We start from the raw sequence: 17,345 nt of genomic DNA, 5'->3' as shown, positions 1-17,345 counted from the left end.
AAATCCCTTCCGTCTTTGCCTTTCAAGCAGCTATTCACAAGAAAACAAACGCCGTTCAACATCTCTCGGCTTCAAGTCGTACGGCACCCAATTTCCTTGTTTCTGAATCATTTCCATGGCTTTCAGGCGTTTTGAAATGGTTTGTTGAGTCATTCCCAATGATCCTATCAATTCTTGCATTTGACACGAGTCTTCATGAAGTAATGCCTTTAATTCTGTATCTTTGAAAACCTCTCTTCCACCGCTAAGCCGGTCTTTGATGTCAAAGTCACCGTCCTTGAAGCGTTGAAACCACTTACGACACGTTCTTTCAATAGCGGTCTTGCCATAAGTATTTGAGAGCATTTGAGCCTCAGCCGCAGATTTCTTCATATTGAAGCAAAAAATAAAAACTTTCTGCAAATGACGAGAATTCGTAAACTGATATTTTCAATTGAGAATAACTTTATGATGCGGACACAATTCGATTAATGTTTCGATGGGGGGGGGGGGATGACAAATGCCCAAGTTTATTATATGACGTCTACATCTGTTTATTTCCACTACCACATACCGCTAAAGCCATCTATTGAAAAACGGCGGAAGCAAAGTTGTACACTTAATATATAATAATACTGTTTTAGTTCATTTTCAAGAGCTGTGTTTGAAACCAAAAATAACGGCATGCAGTTTGAATGAATTTGAAGCTGCATATAAAAATCACATATTAAATATTATTTCAGCACCAAAATTTTACTATGACCGTCTTGGCCAATATAAGATTAGTTATATTGTATTTAATTTGTTGTATACAAATTATGGTCTCAAATCTATTTAATTAGTTTTTAATTATATATAAAAAATTATATCTATAATATTTGCAAGTATTTATAAATTTTAAGAATATTATATTGAAAAGATATTCAAAGTGATATTATTTGTTAAATTATTTATTACATTAATCAATGCTATTAATAGTTATAAATCATTATTGTAGGTCAGTAACTAATACTAATAATGAATAATTAATGATTAATTTTTAATTAGCAATAATTAATTGTTGTTAATCGATTGAATTAATCACAATTGCATACACAATTTATTTTAATTGATTTATTTTATTAATTAAAAATTTAGTTGATTAATGTCTAAAATTTATTTCAAAGCAATTAACATTTGAATTGTGTTTACTATAATCAAGGATTTTTAGTCGTAATAATTAATTGATAAATTGATCAAATTTCACGTATTGATTTGATTTATACGTTATTGCTTAAAAGTTTCATTACGCTCGAGATTTTCTTGTATTTCAAAAAGTCAAATATTTTATATTGGCAAAAAAAGTAGAAATTTTTAAATGTTTATTTTAAAGAAGGAAGCTGGAGCTTTGAATTTATTTAATGTATAGTGTATTTATATTTTTTCGATTTTTATCTTTAATCATACTGGCTGGATACAAATGTATCCCATCACATATAATTACGCAAATATTTCTCATGTGGCACGTTATTTATTATTTGCTTATTTAGAAAGAAAATCACCTAAAATCGTAAAAAATTAGAAGAAAATCTTAATTTTTGTTAAAGTCCTACAAAGAGTGATCCTAAAATCAAGACTTTTTTAGCCTAATTTTCGTATCTTGATTTATGTATCGCATTTTGTTTTATATAATACCTTATAATGAGACATTAATTCCAGAAAAATTTTAAGTTGAGCCTAGAACGGATTTCGGAGTTAGGGGGGGGGGAGTAGCGATATTACGTATATGTCTAACTTTTCAAATCGCTTAGTTTTTTTTTTTTCAATACTATGTTACAATATTTCGTGTTATTTTAAGTGTCTTATAATATGATATAAATATTAAATGAATATAAAAATGTGAATTTATTCGATGATTAATTGGCGCGATGGGAGAAGAGAACTAACCGGGCAGAGTGCATTTCCGTACGTATTTAATTTTCTTTGATATTTTTTTAGTTATCACGTAGTTCCAGTATTCGTCACTAGGTATTGCAGAAGTTTTTTGAGTTGTGGCGACTGGCGAGTTTCCGCGAGAAAACGAAAGAAGCATAGTACTACCAATAAAATGACATCATTTATTGCTTAACATTTGATGCAATTAAATTGATTAATAATAGTTTTTTATCTTAAATGATTAAAACAAAGAAATTCTTCTAAACAACGAAACTATATGTCATAACTAACAAAGAGAATTGAATAGGTGTAGGGAAATGCGCTCCGCCCGGTTGGTTCTCTTCCCCCACCGCACTAATTAATCATCAAATACATTTATATTTTTATATTGATTTGATATTTACATCATATTATAAAACACTTAAAATAACACGAAATATCGTAACATAGAATTGAATAAAAAATACTGTGACTTGAAAAATTAAACATATACGTGTCACTTTTACCCCCTCCTAACTCCGAAACTCGTTCTAGGCTTAATTTAAAATTTCTTTTAGGATTAATGTCTCATTACAAGGTATCATTTAAAACAAAATTCGATGCAAAAATTGAGGTACGAAAAATGGGCTAAGTTTGGGATTACTCTTTATTTTCTGTTACATTTGTAATGATTATCTTTTAGCTTCATAATATTTATTACATCAAACCAAAAAGACATCATTTTTAAATTTTATTTCAGTTTAAATTTTTATTATTTTAAATTGGGGGTACTATCTCTTGAGGAGTATTTGTGCAGGTCATTTGGTCGATATAATTGAGGATTAATTTTAAATACTGTCTTAAATTAATATTACTAATTAATTCAAGAACCAGCATCTTAAGACATTACTTAAATACTTAAGACAGTCTTAAAGTAAGAATACCAACCTTAATTTCGTTTTTACAACAATTTGTTTCTAAATTACACAAAATTAAAAAAGTTAGTATTTTTGAAATATTTTTTTTTATTTTAAAGTGTTGTAGCTTGATGAAACATTTTCGGACAAAAATTAACAAAATTATTTCAAATAAACATTTTTAAGCTTAAAACATTTTTTTAAATTGGTGCGGTAATATTGAACTTATAAAAATTTGGCCCTTATAAAATGTTTTTTAATTTTTAAAACTATAATTTACGAAAAAAGGAAAGGAGGAAAAATGTTATAGTGTACTTGATTGTAAATTTTTTCAAAATTTTTAAAAACTTTTCATAGAACTTTTTGTGAAATGCGAGAAAATCTTAATTATGTTGAACAATAGTGTAGGGAAGAGTGGGGAAAATAGGAACACCGGGTAAAACCGGATATTACCATTTTGATATTTTCTTGTGATTTATTGCCTTCCGGGGCAGTGTATAGACTCGACACTTTCATTGCTTAGCAAACATTCACGACGGGAGGTTGCACACACGAAAATAATAAAATAGCAGTGTTCGATTTTATCCAGTGTCCGTATTTCTCTCTTCTATGTAATGTTACCATAATACTATTTACTTATTTTGTCATTGCATAAGTGTATTGCATAAAACTGTATTGGCAGGAATTGGAAAAGAAAGAAGCAGAATATAAAAAATCAGAAAATATCGCGCATACGGAGTACAACGCTCTATGTAAACAATTAGGTATAAATGGCTATAGTACAATCAGATGCGAGTTAATGGACAAGGTGAAAGAGTTGCCGGAAATTTATCAGAAAGTGGCTGAGAAAACGAAGAGTTTGGACAAGGTTGTGGAATTTTATAGCGCATTTGTTGAATTCACTTCCGGCCAACAATACGACAGTGATTGTGTGTCGATGATTAAATATGTCATTGGTACATCAAAAAAATTATTATTTTAAGAGAATATTCTCGCTTCCAATTTTATTTTCATACTTTCTTTTTTAAGAATATTTTTTGGAAAAAACATAAAAGTTATAAAGAAGAATGATAGTTTAGGATTAAAATTTCCCTATGAACGAATTGCATGGAATCGGTCTATCTTTATGTTATTCGGTCTGCTGAACTTTAATATAAAGCTTAACATTGTCCAAAATGCGAGGAACTTTGTAAAAATGCAATTTTTTTTACACAAAAACCTTATTTTGTAGTTAAACATTTTCTGATGCTCAAAGTAACTTTGAACATAAAAAACCTCTTTATTTAAAAAGTATTATTCAAATTATGGAGCTTTTCTTCAAAAAGTACTTTTTAAGTTATGATGCTTAAAATTCACAGTACCACCGTTATTATCATTATCCGTTTTATTAAGTATACTGTGTCAAGGTTGCCAAGGTTGCCAAGATTGGATTTATATCTTCTCTCTCTCTCTCTCTCTCTCTCTCTCTCTCTCTGTGTGTGTGTGTGTGTGTGTGTGTGTGTGTGTGTGTGTGTGTGTGTGTGTGTGTGTGTGGTGCGTGCGTGCGTGCGTGCGTGCGTGCGTGCGTGCGTGCGTGCGTGCGTGCGTGCGCGTGCGCGTGTGTGTGCGCGTGCGTGCGTGCATGGCCGCATTTTACATATGTGCATGTACACGCGCGAGCGCTTGCACGCATGCACACATGGACGTACACGCGCGCAGATACACATTTTCTCTTTTAGGTTCAAATTATTAAAAAATGTCAATAATCAAAATATAATCAATTTATTGACAAATCCAAAAGCGAGACTATTCATTTAAGAATGTATTATAACATTTCAATGAAATGTCAAATGATAAATTATTATACTGGTATTTATAGAAAAGGGAAACACAACCACGTTTGAGTACACTTACGGAGAGGTACCAGTATCGATAATTGAACCGCCATTATGTATGCAAATTGATGAAGCTGAAAGTAATGAGAGGTCTAGTGTAGATGACGTATGAATACAATTTGTTAACGATTTTTTTGTAACACAGAATTTTGATTTTGTTATTATTCCAAGCATTTTCTACAGGTCATTGATTTTGGTAATTTAAATCTGGATGGAGAGATTGATTTTGGCGAGAAAATTGATTTAGATGCAGGAGGTGATATTGATTGGGGAGACAAAGGTGTAGAACAATCTGCCGCGGGAGAATTAGATTATAATATTTGTCTGGAGGAATCTGGTATAGTCGTGGAAGCGGCGGGTCACGAAGGCGGCATAGCTACAGGATCCGAGGCGTATACGATATTAGATAATCCTTTAATGAGATCCGAATTTATCAATCAGCTGTTTGAGGTATGATGAATAAAAAAATTTTCTGCAAGGAAATCGACGATTTTCTAGAAAGTGTCCCAGAAGTAATTTTAGGTATAGAAAAGTTCACATACATTATAAATCAATTCGGCTCAGAAATATAAATAATTTTTTAAATATTGTAATGTGCAAAATGTAGTCTGAAAGAAGTTAGCCTCTTACTTTTAGAATTAATAAATTTTGACAGTTGTGCTGAATTGTGCTAGGTTTATGCCACACTGTTCCCGAATATTAAAACAGAAATATGAAAAATATGTTAAAAATTAAATTAATTAAACAATTTTTTAGACTACCCTCTTATTTTTTAAGTTTCTTACTTTTAAAAGTTGTGCTAGATTGTACTAAGTTTTGCTGATATTGTGCCAAAGTATTACATTCATGTACTGATAACAAAAAAAGTTATAATAAAAAACAATTTTATAGAATTATGCACTAAACTAACGATTGCATTGGCATTACGGGGGGAACCTACTGTAAATAACCGTTTTTTCTTGATTAAAAAAAAAATATGGCCAAATTTATTGAATGTAGATAAAGTATAACTATAGTAATGTTCACTATTTAAACTAATTAAAAAAAATTTTTTGATGTTGAAAAATTTTAAAATGGCACAACAGCTGCTTAAAGTTGGCTTCTTGAATTTGCGCCGGGATACGCCGAGGTCACAAAATTAATATTAAACAAAATTAATTAATATGAAACAAAAATTTCAAGAAAATTTCGTTAGTTTATGTAAAAACGCACAACATATACCTATATAATTAATAAAATTTATAAAATTACAAAAACGGCGACATAAACAAAAAAAAACCACTTTAAACAATTGTTAATAATTATTGTTTAAAGCAAAATATTACCGATCGGATAGGTATATGTTGGGACCAGATAGTTGAAAAATAAGCATGTAAAATTTGAAGATGATTGGTCAAGTAGTTTTTGATAACTCAAAAATTACTTGACTGATTATCTTCAAATTACATGTCCTGGCGCGCAAAATTTAGTTTAAAAAAAAAGACATTTAAAGTTTTATACCTATGCGTTTCGGCCACTGAGGCCGATTCATCTTTCTTTGAAATTAACACAAAAGGAAGTCTCTTGTAACTTTCTAAGGTTTTTTTCACATTTTTGGGATAATTTTCTAACAATTTCAGCGAAAATCAAGAGACGCAGTTGCGTTTTGCGCCAAAGTCCGAGTTGTATACCTACGCGCTTCGGGCGCTGAGGCCGACTCACCTTTCTTTGAAATAACACAAAAAAAGTCTTATAACTTTCTAATGTTTTTTTTATATTTTTGAGATAATTTTCTAACAATTTCAGCAAAAAACAGGAAACATGAAAAAAATTGATTGCACAGATTCCCCCTTTAATGACTTCTATTGCACATTTAAATTGTGTTAGCATAGCACATGTCAGCACAATCTTTGGATTCCAAATCGCAGCGATATAGAGGGCATTTTACTGTTGCTGTTGTTTTTTTAATAGCGTGTATTAAATAGATAAGATCTCTTTTTCTTGTGGTCATATACACTTAAGCCGTTCCATCGCTGCAAGGTGGAAGTCATTAGAACAGGTTTTTTGCTTTTTTTACTTTTTTATTTTTTTTGTTTTTTATTTTTATTTTTATTTTTTTGCCTTTTATATTTTATATTAACATATATGTATTAGATCTGAACGCAAGTAAGAATGAAATAAAACTTTTATTAAACATAAAAAATATTAAAATAAATTTTGTTAATTCTTTTGCTATAACGTTTTTGTTAATTTCCTTTTCTGCAATTTAAAAACTTTTAAAACGTTTAGACAATTTTCAACTGTGCTTTTTAATGGATTTTTATGTATAAACAAATTACTGGATTTATAGTATTGTTTTCAGTAATAAACGATGTAGTTACATCGAAAAATTATAAATTGAAATAACGGACAAAATACAGTGTGCTAAGGGTCATGAACAAGAGTAAAGTGCCCTCTATATTGCTGTGGTTTGGAATCTAAAGATTAAGCTGACTTGTGCTATTCTAGCACAACTTGAATACACTATTTTATGTCATATAAGTAATTAATGCTAATGCAATCGTTAGTTTTTAGCAAAATTCTACAAAATTGTTTTTTTATTATAACTTTTTTTATTATTAGTATATGAATGTGTAACAAATCGCCTCCTCGCCATTCTCTGCGGACCGGCCATCGTCCACAAACGCCCGGCCGAACATCTACCGGGCGAAGAGTAGGCGCTTCACGCTCATAATACATTTTAAACACGCGTACGTGAGCGCCGAGGCATTCACGCGTCGCGCATGCGCGCCGATTTGAACCGACATGCGCTAGCAGCATGCTTATTCACCTCCATTTGCTCTCCGAACGACCGATCTCGAGCAGTGGGGATGCCGACGCCGAAACGAACCGAACCGTCACCGAACATTCCCGACGTCACCGAATATCCCCGACGTCTCGAGATTCGAATATAAAAGAGCCGGAGCAGCGAGATGCTGCGCTTCTTCTCCGTTGACTTTTCAGATAAGCAATTTTGACTAGTCTCCGAAAAAGTCTTCCTGGGTAGTCTTGAGGTAAACGTCTTGGTCTCTGCTGAGCGTTCTCGGCGGCTACCGCTCTCGCACCCGTCTCTTCTCGCCGAAGCTGGGCTCAAACGTGCTTGGGCTCTGGTAAGAGTTCTTGCCCGATCGACATTCGAACACCGTTTCGATTTCGTCGCAGTGGCTAAAGACAAACGGGGTAAAGCGTCTTTGCTTTTGTTGAGCGTACTCGGCATAGTCATTGCATCCCGTCTGAAAGTAATAATGCGCCGTGAAGTCGCAAGATTTAAAGGGACAAACAGCTGTGCGTCCTTCGCCCCTTGCTATCGCACCGGCGATCATGAAACCCGGCGGGACTTAGTTTCGCGAAATCGCGTGTAAAAAAAGAGGACCGCTTGCTGAGCCGAACAATAGCTCGCGCCGAAGACTTGCGTCGCATCGCTGGAAAGCACACGCACCGGCCGCGCGAATATCGGCAACTGCGCTTTCTAAGATCCGCGCACCGAGTCAAGTGCGTTGATTGTAATCCCTTCTTCAGACATACGAATCCGCCCTTTAGGCATACGAATTCGCCGTGCATTTGCTGCACGGCAAACGTCAATGGTAAATTATACGATTGACGACGGAAATTTACCGGTGTCGCTTTCATATTTGTCTTCTAATTATCTTTTGGTCGATTTTCTTGCGAGTTACTTTGTTTACATTACTTCTATATGTTCTGTATCTCTCTATCTAAATCTGTTTCTGTTGGATTTTTTGATTTATTCAAGATAATTAATACAGTTTTTAGTATAATAATAATATTATAATAATAATAATAGTATAATAATAATATCAAACGAATATAGAACTCTTGATGTTGACAGATAGACATAAAGACAAAGACATGTTATAATGTTAGACATAGCAACGATACTGAAACTATATTGAATACATATCGTTAGTTTAATTCACACAGAACAAATAGTGTAACTTTATACTTACTAGATTATTAATTCTAACACCCCTTCTTAATCTAGTGAGTATAAACATTTTCAATTATTAAAAGTTTACTTCCCTTTTTTTAAACCTAGTCCTTTTGTACAAAATTTATGCTTTGGATCATTTAAAGACTTAGTAAATATATCAGCTATCATTTTGTCAGTTGATACATATTTAAGTGTAATTAAATTTTTTTTAACAGTTTGTCTAACAAAATGATGAATATTTGATTTCAATATGTTTTGTCTTGTTATGAAATACAGGATTACAAGCCAATTTTTGTGCACTCTGATTATCATTTATATAAGATAATTTTTTCATTATAATTAATTAATTCATTTAATAAGCTTTTTAAATGTACAGCCTTCTTGGTAGACTTGGAAAGAGCAATATATTCTGCTTCTGTAAGGCCACTAAATGCTGTTTTTGAGCCTTCCAAGATATTGCACCATTTCCTAGAATAAATACAAAACCTGTATAAGACTTTTGATCTTTTAAATTATTTGTCCAGTCTTCATCGTTGTAACCAATCACATTCAAATAATTCGTTTTTTGATAAATTAAAAAATAATCGATAGTCTCTTCTAAATATCTTAGAATTCTTTTTGCTGCTTTCCAATGCTGGACTTAAATTAAATTGACTTACATAGCTAGTTACAAATGCAATATCTGGTCTAGTATTAACAGCTAAATACATTAAGGCTCCAATCAATTGTTGGTAGGGTACATCAATATTTTCTTTTTCATTATGATTTAATTTAGAACCGACTTTCATAGGAGTAACAACATCTTTCGCTTCAATGGAATTGAATCTAACAAGTAATTTCTGAATAAAATCTTTTTGATTAATACTAATTGTATTCGAGAAATTATCTTTGTGTATATTAATACCTAAACATCTTTTAGCTTCTCCTAAATTTTTAATTTAAAAAATCTTTGTTAATTGGTCTTTAAGTTTTAAACAATTTGATTTATTATTATAGAAAATCATAAATTACAAATATGTTTTGGACCGATAGTATAACAACACAATGATAGTAAGAAAGCTTTCTTTGGTCGCAGCTAGATCTTAGTGTCTATATTTATTTGTGTGATTTTATATACTTCTTCGAATTTAACCAGAATGTGCACCGAATTTTTTCCAGTCATAACACAGCATGTCGAATAAGAATTAGTAATATCATTATTTTTATTAAATTAATTAATTTAATATAATAATTGATGCTGATTTGCATCTATATACCCATTTCTTCCTGATCTTGATATCTTTTCTCTGTTTCTCTAAATGCTTCTCCAGCAACTTCTTGATCTTGATCATCTTGATCTTAATCTTCTTGATCTTAATTTTCTTGATCTTGATCTTCTTGATCTGTTAAACTCTCAAATTCTTCTTCATCCTCTTCAGATCTTCTTTCTGATCTAACATCATTTAGCTGTAAATCTTTATCAGAAGTGAAAGCTTCTACTTTTATCTTCACTACTCAAATAAAGTGAAGATAAAAGAATATAATAATTGTTTGAATCATTATCTGCTTTATCTCCTTCACTTCTTTCTTTTATGGAGAATTTATTTTTCAAAAAAACAACGTTCTTGCTCTGATAATCTTTCCTTTATCTTTAATATCAAATAAATGATAGTCTTTAGACTCTTCACAATAGCCAACAAAAATATATGGTTTTTTTTTGCATCCCAGTTACTTCTGAGATTTTTTGGAATATGTACATATGCCACATAACCAAAGAATTTTAAATGATTGAATACTCTATTTTCTTGCCAGTCCATATCTCTTCAGAAGTTGCTCCTTTTATTATTTTATGAGGAGAACGATTTTTTAAATAGACAGCAGTATTAACTGCTTCTGTAGCGAGATTCTGTAACTCTTAACGACAACTTGGGATATCGTTACGTATCGTTGCGCAGCTTTTCTACTATGTATAATATCTGCGCAACGACGATGTAACGATACCGAATTGTCGCTAAGGAGTTACAGAATCCCGCTACTGCCCACATCTTATTACAATTAGCATCATGCATCATATAATGAGTTTTTTCTGCAATTGTTCTATTAATTCTTTCCGCCACTCCATTTTGTTCCGGAGTATAAGTAATAGTTTCATTCTCCACCATGATTTGATATTCCTTGAATATGGAATATACTTCATTTTTTGAAGCAAGAAAATAAACATGAACTTTTTTTAGAGAAATTGTCTATGAATGTGAGAATATACCTTTTTTTACTCCAAGAGTGTTCAGGCATAGGACCACACAAATCCGAATAAATAATCTCAAGTAAATTTTTAGCTCTTTGATTGAATTTTTTTAAAAGACTTTCTTGTTTGTTTATCTTTTAAGCATACAATACATTGCTCACCTTTTTCATCAGCGAAATTTACTTCTGTTGCTAATCCTTGTTTCAGTAAATTCATGCTTACGATTGAGGTGTCCAAATCTCCTATGCAGATATCTTCTTCATCTAGTTGTTTTGCTAGATTTGCGACTTCAGTATCCAATTTATATAATCCATTATGAATAGAAGCTGTTGCAATTACTTCACTTTCGATTGAACAGTCTTCAGCATTGTAAACTTTACAACTTTTGGAATTAAAAATAACAATATGATTATTTTTAATCGTTTTATTTACTGAAAGTAGGTTTGTTTTTAAATCTAGTACGTAGACAACTTCAGAAATTCTTTTCAGACCATTTCTCATAGAAACCAGTACATCTCCTGTATCATAGCTTATGACCACTTGCAACAGCAATGTTATGAAAATTATTTGAATTAAAATTTTTAAACCATTCCTTCTTATTTGATAGATGTGTTGTTACTTCTGAATCGATGTACCAATCTTTCGATTTTAAATTTTTCACTGACACCAGCAAAGATTTATCCTTCTTGTTAATCGTTTTTTCTTCTTTATCCTTCACATTTGCATTCACATTACTTTTACTTTTTTTTTTGTTATTAGGACAATTATATTTGAGATGACCTTCTTTTAAACATTTCTTTTAAACATTTCTTTTAAACATTTCTTTTAAACATTTGTAACATACGACCTTCCTTTTATTATACACTTTATTATTTTTTTAATAAAGCGTCATTTCGTTTGATTGTTAGTTGTTGGAATGTTTGATATGTTGCAATAGCTTTGCTTTAACAAAATCGCTAGTTAACCTGATGTTTGCACTTTCTAAAGCGATCACCATGGGATTATAATCTTCTGTTAGACCACTTAACATAATAACGGCAACAAATTCATCATCTAACGTAGCATCCATATCGGTTAACTTCTCTGAAATAGACATAATCTCTCTTACATACAGTTCCATATTTTTGAAATTCTGCAATTTCATTTCTGATAGTGTGCATAGCAACGTCAATCTTTGTGACAGTCCTTTGTCTTCATATGCTTTTTGCAAATTTGTCCATGCGTCTTTTGCATTTTCTGCAGATCTAACATATGGATACGCTGAAGGTTTAATCATCAAGCAAATTTTTGCTAACGCCTTTTGATCTCTTCGTTTTTTCTCGACTTCAGAAATTGTATCTTCTTCAGAATAACCCTCTATCGCAGCCCATAAATTTTCTTGGATTAGGGCTATTTTCATGCCAAACTTCCAATTATTATAACTTTCACGAGCTCTAGCTTTTCAAAAGCAAGATGAATTCCCGAAGCACTCATTTTTGTGTTCAGACATGAAAAAATATAATAGATTATATATGACAAAATTAAACCTGATAAAGTTTTGATCCTTCTTGAGTTTCTATCTATCCGTTTTTGAGCTTCTGATTTTATCCATTTCTAATTTGTCTTGATAAATCTCTATAGGGGCTTCTGAGCGCATAACCTATTGGATTTCTTGATTTATTCAAGATAATTAATACAGTTTTTAGTATAATAATATCAAACGAATATACAACTCTCGAAGTTGACAGATAGACATAAAGACAAAGATAAGACATGTTATAATGTTATACATAGCAACGATACTGAAACTATATTGAATACACACATCGTTAGCTTAATTCACACAGAACAAATACTGTAACTTTACTAGATTATTAATTCTAACAGTCTCTAAATAAACTTGTACATATTTTCTAAATTCGAACTACCGTCTAATTCTCTCTTGACCCAGATCGTGTCCTGGTAATTCCCAACGAATTACGTCCGTGTCGATTTTCTATGCAAGAAAAACGTGTCGTTACAAATGTAATATGTCGCCATAATGTTAGTACAACTTATTGTTAGCACAATCTAGCACAACTTTTAAAGCTAAGAAATTCGAAAAATGGAAAGCTAGCCTAAAAAATTATTTTTAAAATTTTTGAATATATTTTTTATATTTCTGTTTTAATATTTTGGCACAAACTTAGCAAAGTTCAACACAACTGTCGGAATTTAATTCTAAAAGTGAAAGACTAATTTTTTTCAAGCCAAAAAGTATCACAGTATTTATAATAATATTTATAATATTTTTATATTTGTAATTTTCAATAGTGAATTTTATTATTTTATCATTACATCCATTAATTAAATTGGTACAACTCTGTCATGGAATGAGGAAGTGATGTGATATTTTTCACAAAAAATCTCTTTCCAGTTTTTTTAAAATATAGAATCATTATTATTATTAAATTTGATAATCAAATTAATTTGAGATATTATTTCTAGCTTTTGTTTGTGATTACGTTTTAAGTCTGATAACTATGTCAGTATGTAATTTATAAAACTGAAAAAATATTTAATAATTGTATTATGTAAATATCAAGCCCCAAGACTGGCATTTCTTTTTTGGTAATATTTTCATTTAATTGCTAACTTATTATTATAAATGTTTTATAAATTTATTACATGAATATTATTCTCCGAAATATGTTAAGTGTTCAAAATTTCATTTTATATGGACAAATTAATCGATTCGAAGACATAATGTGCAGCTTGCAAGCAGAAGATGAACATTTTGAACATATAATATTAAGAGAATAATATTCACTTAATAAAATAAAATACATTATGATATATAATGAAGTTTGTCGGTTTTCTCGTGGAACATGTATATATGTGATTTACTGTTTTATATTTTTATCTAAACATATGTATTTTTCCAGCTGGAAGCATTTATGAAGTTACGTCTATACGAATTTAAAAGCGACGATAAGAATAATCTTCTCAATTTTAGTCAGATGCAGGATGCTTCATCTGTTTTACAACTTTCTACTATAGAGACTACTCAGAACATGCTGGATAATGTTCAAGTTATTCTCTCTGAGATATTGCATAGCAATGTCCAACACTTACATAACATCAAACATTATTCAAGGTATGGTTAATTAAATTTAATATACTACTATTATTTATTTATCTTTTTATCGCAGGTACGTGGATGTAGTGGCTACTACTTTAAAGCAAAAATTGAATTTGATCGATAGAATGGTAACACATCAAGAATCTGTGCGACAGAAGCAAAATGATATACAGAATCAAATCGATAAGTTACGTCCGCTATTAAAACTCATTATACGGAGAACTAAGGAACTGCAAACAGAGGTACGTCACCTTCATTCTTGTAATGCTACATTTTTGAATGACAAATTCCGTTACTTTTTGTTTTAATTACAGATAGAGCAAGACATTTCTAAGAAGTATAAGAATAGGATGGTGTATTTAACTGGGGGTGTAAATACGTTGTAGGTATCAGATAATGGAGAAAAAAATTGTTAAATTATATGTCAAATGTAAATAACATCTATTTGTAAGATAAAAATTGCTATTGTATAATATATACAATATAATTTTTTACTTTTATATATTTTACACACCTATTTCTTTCACAGAGTATATTATTATTATTACTAGGGGGGGGGGAGTATATTATTATTATTTCATTGTTGAAGATCCGCCTATGACACTCAGATTGCGGTCTATTGTGCCTCCTAGTTGTCCGCCAATTTCGAGACCCCTTTCTCCAGAAGAGAATCGGGTCCCTCGGTAGCTTACCTGTCTGCTTTGGCTCGAGAAAGTCGAGCTCAGTATCATCAAGCTCAACCCGGCATATGCTAAGTACGTGAATACTTGTTTCTTCTTCCTCCTCACATGCTTTACACTCGTTCGTATCAGACTGATCCAGAGTATCGTGACTAGTCAGAATATGTACTGTTAGCTTGGTATCCCCTTTACTTAGGGATGTTATGTCCCTAGCCAGGTTCTTGCTGGGTGTTTCCCTTATTAAAGCCTGGCTTGCCGACATTTTGTACCTATTTTATTTTTTTAATAGTCGAAATGCTTGCTTCACAATTAAGCTTGAATCCTCCTTTTGTTTAGGCAAAAAGGGACTAGCGCTGGTGTCGGCTTAAACATCTCCATCTCCGCTGTAGTTTTAGCAAGCTGATCAACAATCTCATTATCATGCATCCCCGAAGGATCAAAATAACTTTGTCGTCTTTTACCAATTCCTCTAGTGCGCACTTACAGCTCCAGATTAATTGCGAAGTGAAGATCGGAGTTTCGTCCTTGTCGCAGCTTGGCTGTCCGAGCAAATTTGATGCGCCTTCCCGTTCTTTTCTCTAAAATAGATTGAGTACACCTTAAGATCGCCACAATCAATGCCTGAAAGATCGTAACGTACTCGACTTGGACTCATCTGTAAACCAGACTCACTGTCATGAGCGCGAGTCACCAGTTCCCTCAATCTCTCCCATTCCTCGAACCTCGTGATATGCATCTTAAAGCGCCCATCCAAAGCTCGAATTGCTGGCATTCTGTCTTGTCTTATCTTAAAGATGGGGCCAAAGAATGACACTATTGGGGAGTTTTGTATGACCGTCCCCCACTTTTTACTTCATTTCACAGGCCAGTCGGTGTGCAGTTGCTGCTGCCACCGCTAGCATCACTTGATGAAGTGGTTCAATAGCAAGCAGCATACTCATGGTTATTACTGATGTAATTTGCATGACACCCCTCTCAAAATTAGAACTTTAATCTGTTCCAGTGTTGCCATAGCTGTTCTCTTCCGCACCTCATCACACAATTGCTGCGTAAGTAGGCCTAGGCCAGAGTATTGCCGTGTAGAGTCAATGGACCATACTAGGCTTCAATTCCCATGCCTGGCCAAAGACTTCTACACGTCCAGAAGTAAGAACATACGCTCTTGTTCATGAGCACTTTGATACGTGTATAAAGTACTATTTCAATGGCTGCGTTTAGTTTTACAACTGTTGCAAGATTTTTGGTTGAATGCCATTAATCGCTTTGCGCTTTTCCAACATGTTTATTCAGCGGTCGCCATTTTTTTCAGTATAATAAAAGTATGCTTATTAAGCGCAATATGTGTAATCTAACCTATAATATTAACAAGGGAAGGATCAGGTGACTCACTCTGCGATTTTGACCCTAATTTTTTTAATTATTTTGGAGATGAAAAAAAAGTTTACGTCTCTCGGCGTTTGATCGAATAGGCCTTAGTTTCGGAGTAATAAATTTGTGAAAATTGACCATATCCAAAGCGCGCCATATGAGCCTTTCCAGCAGAGTTGCCGCTGATGCGCCGATTTGCAGCACACCGCTGCCAGAAAGAACAGCACTCGCTAGCACCCGTTAGCACTTTCTCCCCACTTATCGGCCTGCGTCGAGCAGCCGAGGCACCGAGTGGGGACTCCTTCTGTCTCTTTCTCTCTCTCGAGCGGTCTCTCTCCTTCTCGACCTAGCATGAGCCAAAAGCTGTGCCTGTAATACGAGAGAAAGAGAACGTTCGAGTCAGAAGAGGATAGGTCGAGAAGAAGAGAGACCGCTCGAGAGAGAAAAAGACAGAAGAAGTTCCCACTCGGCGCCTCGGCTGCTCGACGCAGGCCGATAAGTGGGGAGAAAGTGCCAACGGGTGCTAGCGAGTGCTGTTCTTTCTGGCAGCGGTGTGCTGCAAATCGGCGCATCAGCGGCAACTCTGCTTTCCAGTAACAGTCCTTCCAAGCAGTGCAGTTGGTTCCTTACTTCGAGTTAGTTGCTTACTTCATAATCGTAAGATTCGGATTCGCTCCCGGAGGTGAGCAATATTTTTTTTTAATGAGTGTTTTTATTTATTTGTATTTTGATGATATTGATATAGTATATAAATTTTTTAAATAGAAAATTTAATTTAATCACATTCTGAACATTAATTTAAATTTAATTTTAAGGAAATTTTAATTAAAATAATATTTGAAGTAATAAATAAATAATAATAATAATATATAAATTAAAAATATGTTTTGGACCGATAGTATAACAACACAATGATAGTAAGAAAGCCTCGTTCGGTCGCAGCTAGGTCTTAGTGCTAATATTTATTTGTGTGATTTTATATACTTCTTCAAATTCAACCAGAATGTGCGCCGAATTAAATCCGGTCGTAACACAGCATGTCGAATAGGAATTAGTAATATCACTATCAATATAAATAGTGATATTACTTATTACTTAATTCGGCGCACATTCTGGCTGAATTTGAAGAAGTATATAAAATCACACGAATAAATATTAGCACTAAGACCTAGCTGCGACCGAAAGAGGCTTTCTTTTCTACTATCATTGAATAATATATAAGTTATTTGTAATGGATAACATAAAGAAAACGTATCTTAATTTTCAAATTGTTTAAATTTAAAATTTAATTGGAAATAATATTAACAGTATTTTAAATTTCTAGTTTTTAAAATTATTAATCG

General features: G+C 32.5%; 1 protein-coding gene across 4 annotated transcripts in view; it reads left to right on the top strand.

Moving 5' to 3' along the window:
* Window positions 1-14,433, top strand: part of LOC105200982 (CDK5RAP3-like protein) — a 35,626-nt gene extending 21,193 nt beyond the window's left edge. For all 4 annotated transcript variants that reach the window (XM_026140422.2, XM_026140424.2, XM_026140423.2 and 1 more), the window contains 6 exons: window positions 3,472-3,745; window positions 4,648-4,769; window positions 4,847-5,113; window positions 13,758-13,969; window positions 14,025-14,196; window positions 14,269-14,433. In XM_026140422.2, the coding sequence (XP_025996207.1) occupies window positions 3,472-3,745; window positions 4,648-4,769; window positions 4,847-5,113; window positions 13,758-13,969; window positions 14,025-14,196; window positions 14,269-14,340 (1,119 nt within the window). In that variant the 3' untranslated portion in view covers window positions 14,341-14,433. The remainder of the gene's footprint in view (window positions 1-3,471; window positions 3,746-4,647; window positions 4,770-4,846; window positions 5,114-13,757; window positions 13,970-14,024; window positions 14,197-14,268) is intronic.
* Window positions 14,434-17,345: the final 2,912 nt, after the last annotated feature.

The sequence above is a fragment of the Solenopsis invicta genome, chromosome 3 (assembly GCF_016802725.1).
Source record: "Solenopsis invicta isolate M01_SB chromosome 3, UNIL_Sinv_3.0, whole genome shotgun sequence".
NCBI classification, from domain to species: Eukaryota; Metazoa; Arthropoda; class Insecta; order Hymenoptera; family Formicidae; genus Solenopsis; species Solenopsis invicta.
The sequence above is the reverse complement of the archived record's forward strand: the minus strand, read 5'-3'. Positions and strand labels throughout refer to the sequence as shown.